Consider the following 12,067-nt stretch of genomic DNA (forward strand, 5'->3'; position numbering starts at 1 on the left):
ACCATTTATCTAATTTCAGGGGATATAAAGGCTTAGTGGAGGACTGGAGAAGCTCATAATTGCACCCCAACTCTACAGGAAGCCCTTAATCAGCAATATCTAAGGATATCTGTTGTCCTTTCAGGTTGCTCATCTTCTGGCACAATACCAGTACTTTGTATGTCCTGTGGAATATAACAGTGAAACTAACAGGTTTGTCACAGAATGTGAACCATCAGAACTTTTCCAGCTAAAGAAATACTCCTTACCACCATTGCTTCAAGTTGCTCTGAGAAAGGTATGCATAATTAAATCCTTAAAGAAAAGCTAGATCTTAAGCATTCAGAAAATTGGCTAGAAAAAGGGCTAAAGTATCTAAAATGCTCAGCTCTCCTTCCGGTTAGTTTGTTAGAACAAATAAAATAACAACGCTAGGAACAACCCTTTCACCCTATTTCCCACAAGTACAAGAATATATCACAAAGAAAATCACTGTTAAGTTTTTCTTTTATGGAGAAAAGTCAATGGCTTAGAGGTTAAAGACAGTGAGCTTGTCAGCTGGAAAGCTGTCAGTCTGGGTTCAAGACCAGAGCGCTATGCAACGGGGAGAGCACGCATTACTCCTGCCCACTTAGCAGTTCGAAAGCATGCAAATGCGAGTAGATAAACAGGTACCATTCAAACAGATTTAACAGATTAACAGAGTTGGAAGGGACATTGTGCAGGTCATCTAGTCCACCCCCCCTGCCCAAGCAGGAGGCCCTACCTCTGCCTCTGCCTAGGATTGAACTCACAACCTCCTGATTGTGAGGCGAGAGCTCCACCTCTAGACCACAACAGTCTAGCAGGTAACAGTGTTCTGTGTGTCTCGGCAGAGAGTCCTTCTGGCCACATGACCACAGAACTGTCTTTGGACAATGTTGGCTCCGTTGAAACTGAGATGAGCACAGGTCCCTGGAGTTGGACATGACTGAACAAGGGATACCTTTACCCTGACTTTTTTTCCTTTCCTTTTATGACACTCCTCTACCCTTGGCGGAAGGTTAGAACCTCATTTGACCCACTATGGCAGAAAGAAAGGTCCGTTTTGCACTTGGATAGCAAGACGTGAAACAAACCTATTCTGTGGATTGTCCTCTGGGTTCAGGAAGGATTTTCTACCACCTTGAGAACTTCCTTGCAACTAGAATGCCCAGTTATGTGCCTTTCATTTAAATAGAAAGATATAATTCTGGTACCAGACCATGATTATGCACATCCCTCTTCTGCTGGACAGAGCTTCAGTTACTTTGCTAGCTGCTATAATATGACATAATATTTATATGAACTTGATGATGCTGATGAGGAAAAAACTAATCATTCAGCAACATGGTTTGGGTGAAATCATAGTTCTTCCGTCCTAAGTTAGCCTCAGAAGAGGAATCATTTTTACCCTTTTCATAACAGAAGAAAAGAATCATATGAACTTCTCTGGATGATATAAATCTCCAACCTTTACTCCAACTTTTACCATGGCTACCAAGATTATTTCCTCTTTGTACAATTAAGCTGCTAATTTTGCTTGAAAGCTTTTAATCCGTTAATATGCTAAATGTAGGACTGATTTTGTCTGTTAATGTCAAATAAATGCTGTCTTATTGCAGGAAACTGTGACATTGTACCCATTCCAGATGCACAGCTTTGCATTATCAACATTTGCATCTTTAATTGGGCCATTTGGAGGTTTTTTTGCTAGTGGATTCAAAAGAGCTTTCAAAATCAAGGTGAGTACATAACCTGGGGTGGCATTTTGTAAGCACACATTTTAAAAAATGTGTCTCCAGTTGCTAAAGATAATAAACTATTATTAATGGACTACTGCAGTGATAATTAACTTTCAACTCGATAGTTTAAAAGATAGCAACAATGAAACCTCATAATGTTTAATGATTGAAGGCGAAAGAGATGTCTTGCATTCACAAATGTCTGTTCAATACAAAAGCATGCAAACATAGCCATTTATGTCATTTGGGTAATGAGATCATTATGCAGATTAAGCCACTTGTATCAATTTATGCCTTTTGTGTGATGGCCTCATTATGCAAATGACATAAATTGATACAAAATAATGTAATTTGCATATAAACATTATGCAAATGGCACGAGTCAATCCAAAATAATGTCATTTGTATGTCATTATGCAAATGACAGCATTGATACAAATTATGTAGTTTGCATAGTGACATCATCACACCCTTTTTTTATTTGCCAATTCCCCACTGGAATTCTATGCATTTTCTGTTCTACTGGGATCTGCCAGATCAGAATTTCACAACATTCAATTGGTTGACAGTCCTACTAAATAGTTCTAACTCTGGATACTGGGCCATGTAGTCAAACAATATAAGGACGTCCTTTTCCCTTTCAGGATTTTGCTGATACTATTCCTGGCCATGGTGGAATAATGGATCGTTTTGATTGTCAGTACTTGATGGCTACTTTTGTACATGTCTACATTACCAGTTTCATAAGGTACGTTTTTGTAAGGCGTCATTTTAGAGTTGGTTGGAAGACATACAGATGCTTTTGTACCAGCCATATCCCCAATGCTGGGCTGTATGAAAGTGGTGTTGAGAGCCAAGAAGTCAATTGAGCCATTCTTTTGGACTCCAAAATAGGTGAGGTAAAACTACAACTAGGAAGCTGCACGTGGTTCCCCAGCACCCCATTTCTTCTCCCAGGTCTCCTGAGGATGCTGAACCTCAATCAAATGGAGAGAAGCTTCTGGGAAGCCAACTGTTTAATTCTCATCTATAACCACAACACCAGGAAGCCTGAAAAAAACAGCCTGAAATTAGGCTGGTAAATTTCAGCCAGGTTTTCCAGGAAAAACTGGCAATGTGCTTGGAAATGGAAGTGATTTATCTTCCAGAGACCAAACATGGCCGTTTCCATCCTCTGAATCAGCTGCCTCCTGATAATGTCCTGTTGTCCCACTGCACTATTACCAGTATGTTTGGAGTACTGTTTACATAATTGGTCCTCTCAATTCTTCTCATCCTCAAAACTTACTCGCTCTCTGTCCTTAAAAATAATAATACTTTAAATACTTATTGAGCTGAAAGAAAAATGCATCACAAAATTCAGTCTTTTTTGAGGAATGGAATATGGCCGGCACAGAGAGTATTTAATTTAAACTCCAGGTTTGGCAATTGTAGACATGCAAGCCATGGGCCTGCGTCCCAGAGACGCAAAGTGGCATTCAATGATCCGAAAAACTGACCCTGCATCTGCGGGAATATGCCAGGAAGAAGAAGAAGAAGAAGAGGTTTTACAATTGTATAGATCACAAGTTTTGCTAAGGAAAACTCAGCATTCTTTTTGCAAAAGATGCTGTGTCAAACTTCTATGAGTTTCTTGAGTGTGTCGGCAATTATAAACAGAGAAGGCCCAGTAGTGTTTGCCTATGAAATGATATCCACGAAAGGCACAGAGGAGATGTATCGTTTTTGAGTTCAGCAGCAGGGTAAAAATAGAAAGAATAGATATGGGTAGCAGTACAAACAATTTCTTCATGTCATAGAATTTTGCATTACCTCTAAATAAGTAAGGATTGACATGGTATAATATACCATGTTTTCCCAAAAATAAGCCAGGGTCTTATTTTCTTTTGACCCCTGAAATAAGTGCTTGGCCTTATTTTCGGGGAGGTCTTATTATTTTTGAGGTGCAGGAGGCGGCGGGCATGGTCACCTCATGGCTGCTGCTGTGTTGCAATATTTTCAGGGGGGAGTATTTTAGCGTGTTTGCTCAAAAGCCCGATTGGGCTTATTATTCGGGGAGGTCTTATTTTCAGGGAAACAAGAACCACTGATTCTCATGTGTCTTGAACATGATGTAAAATATTTTTCAAAAGTCCTGGGTCCCCCTGGTTATCTTCCTTGTCGCCTGACATCATTATTCCGATGGCATTTGAAATAGGGAAAGCAAAGCAGAGGTGAATTAGGGCAGAATTGAGAGATTGAGAGCTCCGACGGCAAAGCAGGCAGCACTGCTTACATCCTCTCATGCGGAATCTGTATTAGTGCTCGGTCAGTCATGCAAGAGAGTCAGCTATTTATGCTTTAGACGGCAAATTCTCTAGTTATCTAATGGCGAATTTCCCTGGCAGCTTTTTATAATGGGAAAGTAGGCTTGCTATTGTTAGAGGAAGCACTTTGTGTTCCTGGAGAACAGGATCCGACCTGAGTAAGGCTTACAGAAGCCAGGTTTCGTAATCTAAACAGAAAGACTTATTTACAGGAAGTCCATGAGGTAGTCCGAAAAGCCTAATGCTTTGCTGCTGCTTGTCCCACCACCAGGAGTAGTCAAGAGGAGAGCCCTCATGGGTGCTTGCCTAGAAAACAAAGGCAGGCAGGCAGGAAGGAGATTAACAGTCAAATAAACAAGGAGGAGGAAGGATTAGAGTGACAGATGAAACACAGGATTTAGGGTTAACGGATTGTTTCCCCCGCTGCCTTTGTGGTCATTAGGCTATGAAGTGCTAAGAGACAGAATATCTGAGATCACCTCTTCAGCAGTGATGATCAGTTGGAATTTGGTTCTTTTCCTCTTTCCCTCACAAAAGTGTTTTTAGTGCTTATTTTTCTTCCAGAGCACACAGCTAAGGAACAAAACATGAAACCAAAATTACAGAATGAAAAGCCCAGGCCATCTCACAGTTTGATTTTGCAATATATTCTGCATGGGGCTGTTCTTGAAGATGACTCAAAAAGTTCAATTGCTTCAGAATGTACCCATGCAGGCAGTGTTCTCGAACAGAGGGCACTAACTAACACACACCCTCTGTCTCTCTCCCTCCCTCCCTCTCCCCCCCCCTGTCTCTCGCGTGTGTATCCTTCCTTCAGCCCAACACTCTCTGGCATCCTGGCCAGACGTGAGTGACTGCAGAGGGTCTCCTTGAGTCTAGGGCAGCGAGTCATTCGATGGGAAACTTGCCTCTTGGAAGGAATGGCCCGGTTTGGCTCCTGCTTTCGATCTGCCGCCCAACAACCAAACGGAGAAGTGAAGAAGCAGGAGAGACGAGGCAGGAAAGATGAAGCAGGAGCCAAGCCGGGTCATTCCTTCCAAGAGGCAAGTTTCCCATCGAATGACTCGCTGCCCTAGACTTGAGGAGACCCTCTGCAGTCCCTCTCATCTGGTCGGGATGCCAGTGCGAGTGTTGGGCTGAAGGAAGGAGGGATACACATGCTCACTCTCTCTCCCTCCCTCCCTCTCTCTCTCAAATGGCAAATCTGAGCAGCCACTGCTGGGAGCCCGTCCCATTCCTTCTCCCAACCCCCACACCCCTTGTCTCAGCTACTTTCTGCCTTGTGGACCTAGAACTGATTGCTGTCTCCAGGCTGGCTCTCCTCTCCTATTATCGTGGAAGGCGTCTCACAAAAACCACTGTGCGGCAGTTGGAAACTGCCACGCGGTGTTTTGTTGCCATGTGTGCGGCCGTGCGGCCACGCAGCTTAGAGAGAATATTGGCTGCTACCTGTAAAGTCCTATGTGGCATAGGGTCAGCTCCTGGAGGGTTCCTAGTATCTGCCTGGTGGCTTTGATCCAGCAGTGTTGCTGTGCATTAAAAAGGGCCATAATGTATTGGTACTCCAGAAGCACAGCTTCTGTGTCACAGCGCTTGCCCTCTGGAATGAAGTTCCCAAGATCCTGTTGGTATTTTGGAGTGCTTTGAAGACCAGATTCTTCACCAGGCCTTTGGCAATTAGGGGGGTGGATCCTTTTGAGGAAGGGGCATTTTCATTGCTTCTTTTGCTATCTTTACTTATGGGGGTTTCTTTTTTATTGCTATATTGTTTTTTTATAATTGATATATAAATGAAACACACAGAAAAGTGGCACTGCAGATTGAAATGTTGTCTTCTTAAATGTAAATCACCAGAGGCCCGAATCCCAGCAAACTGCTGAAACAACTCTTGGTCCTCCAGCCAGAGGAGCAATTAAATATTTATAAAACTTTGAAATCACATCTCATCGAGAAAGGATTCCTCCAACATCCCTGAGAAGCTAGGAGGACTGAAGGATGGACTACAAAAGTGAAGCCTAGCCAGGAATGCAATTCTGCTTCTGAAGAGAGAGGTGTGTGGGAATCAAGCCAGCCTGTGTCCAAAGATATGACTGTTTACGGAGGATACTGTGAACACCCAGGATGCCATCAAGGTTTTAAGTTTTTTTTAACAACTGCATGTTTTTGCAATAATTTATATCCTTGACTTAATGGAATGAGACTTCTTGCTTTGGTCTTAACTGTTCTGTTCTGAGCAATGATGCACATACTCTTAGTAAATAAAAGTTAAAGAAACAATTAGGGTGTGTAGTTCATAAAAAAAGGTAGCCCCTCATTTAGTGCAGTGATATTAATGACACCAGTTCAGTGAATGGCATTATGTAAGACAGTGTTGGTATCTCAGTTATTTGATAGTATAACTTAAGTAACAACCAAATGGCAATAGAAGCTGTTTTGCCACCCCCCCAAAAAAAGCAGGGAAATGGGCAAATTTGTATCTTTTTTAGGTTTCTCAGGTTGACTGTGTTTGTAATGAAAAAACAAAACAAAACCCAATAGGTATGTATTGGGGGGAGAGGAGTCTAGTGGAAGGGTGCAGGCTTTTAGGGTTATCTTCTCTGTGGGACTGAAAGTGATTGGATGCCCCTTAACGGAATCATAGTCATCTAGTTACATGAGGGGTGGCCTGCATTTTCCCAAGCAAGTTCCATTCAGAGCTTTTGAGCGGGCTCTTAAGAAACGCGCCTGCAAATGTTCAGATATGTTAATTGTTTTGTGTCTTTTATGGCAAGGGTCTCCAGCCTTGGCAACTTTAAGCCTGGAGGACTTCAACTCCCAGAAAACTGGGAGTTGAAGTCCTCCAAGCTTAAAGCTGCCAGGGTTGGAGACCCCTATTTTATGGTAAGTGCAATAGAAGTGCTCTCTTGGCAATTTCAGGAAGTACAGAGCCTCGATTCAGTGTGGTTTTCTACCTTTATGGGAGGATTTGTGTATCCATCATCTTAACCTGGAAGGTCTTGGCCAATCACATTGGAGTCTTCAAACCCGCGTCACCTGCCCTGTCTGAGATGTGCTCCATTTTATTCAGACTTTCCTTGAGCCTTGCATAAACTCTCACATTTTAAAGAGTTCCTTCATCTCTTCAGTTCTTCTGCATGATTTCTGTTATCATGTCATAATCCACACACCTTATTTTTAAGTTCAAATAACAGTAAGTGGAAAGCCAAAAATTAGAGTATGAATGTGACTTGACTAAATAGGATGTAAGGCAATCAACAGCTGCAGTCTTTGCAGACTTCCTTTGCTTATGCAAATGAAGGGAGCAGCACAAAAGCTCAGTTTACTTAATTGGATTGGGCAAGATAATTTCTAGAGGATTGTTCCCTACAAATTTAATTTGAATGTTAATTTTCTTTGCAGTGAGCATTCTTCTTATTTTTGTAGGGTTTTTAAGGCAGCTGGCTTAACCCCTGTTTTTGCCTTGCTTTGTTTACCTTTTTAAAGCGGGTTTTGTGGAATCGCCTGTCCCTCTTTGACTTCCAAAATAATGAAACCTGTCTGTTTGATTTTCAGCAATAGTAAGATTACTCCGGACAAGGCAGACATCCAATAGATTCAGACTAATGTTATCAACTGAAACTGCTGCAAATGAGGAACATTGCCACTATTTAAACCCTGGGGATTCCTTGCAACATTTCTTTAGAAACAGGGAAGCAGCAGTAGTGTTTGTCCTGCCTGTATTGCTCCATTCTTAGCAAAAGCTGATTATAATACAGGATTCACTGAAGTTTTCCCCTTCAGCCATTGTCTTTGGCCCTCCTAGTACTTGCAGCAGCTGTGATTCTTTAGGCTGGCACAAAGCGGCCCTGAGGCTGGGTTCAGAATCGTTGCTTGAACACCCAAAGACACCTTTGCCATGCTGAGAAATCTGTAAGGAACTGGGGTTCTCTGAATATGTCCATTGTTCAGGCCACTTACATCCATTCTTTTTTCTTTTCAATTGTGAGGGCCATAAGATCAGAGAAGAGCCATCCTTATAGCCGTGCTTTTGGTCAGGCAGTGCCAGAGGTAGATCGCAAGATCTGCCGAGACTACTTAACGCCTTTGGGATGAGGCTATCCAGCTACTCATCTCTGAAACCTGCCTGGTTAGGTGCCATTTCTTCCGGTTGCATAAAATACTTGTTTGGTAGGGATTGTACAGAATGAATCCTGTGGCTTGGCATTCCATGCCTTCCTTTTATGTTCAGCGAGGTGTGGGGTGGAAGGAGGATTTTAAATGGGATTCCTGTGTAGGTGAAACATTGGATTTCTAAAGTGATACTACCAACAAGTAGGATAGAGCCCAACGGACATGGCCGTTTAAGAAGGAAAAGCAGGGCAAAAAAGACCATACCTAACAAGAGATGCTGGCATTGGGTTAAAGATTTAGTAGGAATATTTGCACTGAACACGCTAGTCATTGTAGGTCTATAAAAAAATAAGACTTAAAAAGTTTTCTTTAGAAAACATGCTACTTATTCCATCTTGATGGTGAATCATAAAAATATGTAAAGTTCAGTTTTAATATAACATTGCAATTTGGGGGGTTATGTTTGTAATTTTTTAATATATATTTTTTAATTTAAATTTGTTTGTATTTAAGCAACTGAACGCAAATGAATTAAAGCAGTCAGCTTTGTTTGCACTAATAAGAGACACCACTATGTAATGCTGCTATTCCTTCAATTGAAAAAGCCTTCTTGATGATGTTAGTTGCGCTCTAGCATCAACAAACGTTTAGGATGTCTTTTAAATAAAACACTTTTTGGTGACAATGTAAGAATAACCTAATAAACTGCTGCAAAATGATTTCAAAAGGTGTTTATTATATATGTGCTCACACACACATATATAAGCAGTGCCAATAAGCCGTTCACAAAGAATGAGAGTTTTGCTTTATAGGTTTAGTGAAAGCACTTGGAAAAATAAATGTCCCAATCGTATTGGCTGAATTAGAATGTGTACTGGATGTCTCTTTTAAGGATACAACTCAGCTTTAGGTTTTTCTTTCTGTTGTACGCAGTTAGAAGTTTTCAACAACCCCTATTCTAACAGTGTGATCCAAAGGAAACTCTTCGCTAATGTCTGCCTTTTAATTTGCACTTTTCAGTAAAACACCTCCACTTGCTTAGCAAAATTGTGCATACTGTAAATGTTTGAACATTGAGATGTGTTTTGACTATTTTGTAGAACTGAGCTGGAGATAATAAAGCTCTGCTGAAAAAAACAACAGCCCAGCATTGTGAGTTTTCTTTGTATGTAAAAAGTATTTACAGATTGCAATCCAAGTTCTGGTTTAGGTCCTTATGAAGCTAACTGATGCTTCTATTAGTTTACTAACAAGCCAATGGAAAATTGATTTTTTGGAATCCAATTTGATATTTAATGGCCAGGAACACACAATATAAACTTGGTTAGCAATTGTGGTCACTTATGTTCCCAAATAAACAGTATTTTGAAGTAATGGTCTAATTCATCCACATGCTCCTAAAAGTTACAGAAGCACTAGCTACCAATCCAATTCCACTTTCGGCCAAACCAGGCTATCCTGCAGGCCTGATTTTCTAGAGTGGGTTCCCCCCCCCCCTTTCAATTAACAGACCTCTTACTAAGAAGGGGACATAATGCAACATGACCTGTTTATCCTAGAACTTAATTGGAATGCGTAGCAGGGGGAAAAAAATTGTGAAAGTGAAAAAAACACATCTACGCCTCGATCCAAAACTTCCGAAAAGAAAAAAAAAAGGACAGTGTTCCTTGCAGATATTGAAGACTGTTTCAAAGCGAATGGCAAAAGTATTCCTTGTACTATGACGACATGTGGAACTGGGGGTCAAAACTTAGCCAGGCAACCAAGTCATTTTTTTTACAGTCTTGTGAATTCGCTTGCGAGGTCAGCAACTTCGGGAAAGTGCCAGAAAAACGATCACGAAAAAGTGGCAGCATTTCCTAGCCTCTTCATTGGGTTGCCTATGGTTACAAAGCTGTAGGGCTTCTAAGAGAGATGCCTCTACCGACAAAACACCTATTATTTCTGAGGGCAATCAAGCCACGCTGGGAGGCTTCAACTTGTTTACTGCATAGATGAGTATGTTTTAGATAATGGGTAGCCCCAGTTTCTAGTCAATGGGAGTCCTCCTGGGATTCCATTTCATAAGTTTTAATTATGTCAATATATAATTTGGAAGAGGCATCAAGCACAGATGCAGATTAAGAGGAGTATCACGTATGATAAAAAGTTCCATGTAAAGAATATACAATAGTTCTTTTTGCTGAGGTTGTCGCTCAGAAGGTCGGCAGTTCAGCGGTTCGAATCCCTAGCGCCGCGTAACAGAGTGAGCTCCTGTTACTTGTCCCAGCTTCTGCCAACTTAGCAGTTCGAAAACATGTAAAAATGTAAGTAGAAAAATAGGGATCACTGGTGGGGAGGTAACAGCACTCCGTGCGCCTTCAGCATTGAGTCATGCCGGCCACATGACCATGGAGACATCTTTGGACAGCGCTGGTTCTTCGGCTTAGAAACGGAGATGAGCGCCACCCCCTAGAGTCGAGAACGACTAGCACACACGTGCAAGGGAACTTTTATCTTTATAGCACCATATATAAACTTTGGCATCTTAAATACCATGGTTTCTATGATTGGATAACGCAAGTGTCCAGAAAGCTCTCTTTTCGTTCAAAATTAAAACAATCCTATACTCTTAATCGCTGCAGCAACTCAGATTAAAACAGTTCAGTGCTTTCTATTAGCTTCTTGGTTTGCATTGGGTAAACACTTGAGTTCCTTTGATTTTGGGCGGATTGAGTTTGACTTGGCTGGAAACAGAATTCTTGATGTACACACCTTATCCGATAGTTTAGACGTTTCCAAAGCTGGTTATACGATTTTTCAAAGAGATCTGGACCGAAAAACGTGGTGGTAAATAGTATTTATTTGAAATGAAAAAACAAAAAAAAGGTACCTGAACTATTGCATTTAATCATGTATTGTAATTGTGTTACTCTACCTTTTTGCATTGGAGACAAATATACAATAAAACATTCAGATATCACAGATTGCACACTAGATAGTAATTCTTCAGGCCTTTTACATAACCACCAAAAACAGATATTGGATTCTTCAATATAGTACAAAAAAATCCACCCCTCCAGTCCTAGCCAGTTATCTTCAATTTACTCCGGTTTGCTGTACAAATAAATGGCCATTTACCCCAAGGCTTACAAATTAATAACAGGACAAAAAATATACATTGTACTGACACAAAAAGTCAGTTGTGTTAAGTCATGCAACAAGTAACCAAACTTGCTGAAATTAAAAATATTTTCTAAAAACAGTTTTAACTGCATAAATATTTTTTTTTATTATTATTATACACAGTTCATTTTACCAAAACCAAAGGAATCTGGAACAAAAAGAAAGAAAGAAAAAAAAAGGAAAAGTTCCTACTAATTTTTATACATAAGAAAGTGCAAAATAATGTCTCTAAAAAGTCTTTTGCGCCTGGACTGGCAGATGAGGGATGGGGCTGCCATTCTGACCTTCTTCTTAAGCATGAACATTACAGTCACACGTTACAAACAAAGAGTGTATGGATACCTTTCAGGAAGAACCACGTCAAAGAACAAGGCAGGGTGAGGCGAACTGCTTGACAGTGCAAAAGTTTGGCTGCTGCACAACCAATGTTCAGTTTTTTACACACACACAAACACACAAAGCAAATTGCAACTGGTGGAAAAAGGTTCGGTGTTGAGCCCAGAGTTTTCTCAATCTAATCTTCAGCATCTTCCAAGGGGCGTGGATTTCAACTTTCAGAATTCCCCAGCTGTGGAATTCTGGGAACTGAAGTCCACACCTTTGTAAGATGCTGAGATGAAAAACTTTGGGCTATGATAAAACATTTTATGGGACTGTGGAAGAAAGAAAGAAAGAAAAAAGCATTCTGAATTATAGTAGCAGCTGATGGGAGCTGTGAAGACTTCACTACACCAAAGAATTGTA

At 40.9% G+C, this 12,067-nt stretch overlaps 1 protein-coding gene across 1 annotated transcript in view; it reads left to right on the forward strand.

Moving 5' to 3' along the window:
• Positions 1–9,300, forward strand: part of CDS1 (CDP-diacylglycerol synthase 1) — a 30,551-nt gene extending 21,251 nt beyond the window's left edge. The window contains exons 10-13 of the mRNA XM_032224222.1: positions 125–277; positions 1,623–1,742; positions 2,387–2,490; positions 5,903–9,300. Of these exons, the coding sequence (XP_032080113.1) occupies positions 125–277; positions 1,623–1,742; positions 2,387–2,490; positions 5,903–6,023 (498 nt within the window). The 3' untranslated portion in view covers positions 6,024–9,300. The remainder of the gene's footprint in view (positions 1–124; positions 278–1,622; positions 1,743–2,386; positions 2,491–5,902) is intronic.
• Positions 9,301–12,067: the final 2,767 nt, after the last annotated feature.

Source organism: Thamnophis elegans, chromosome 9, assembly GCF_009769535.1.
Source record: "Thamnophis elegans isolate rThaEle1 chromosome 9, rThaEle1.pri, whole genome shotgun sequence".
NCBI lineage: Eukaryota > Metazoa > Chordata > Lepidosauria > Squamata > Colubridae > Thamnophis > Thamnophis elegans.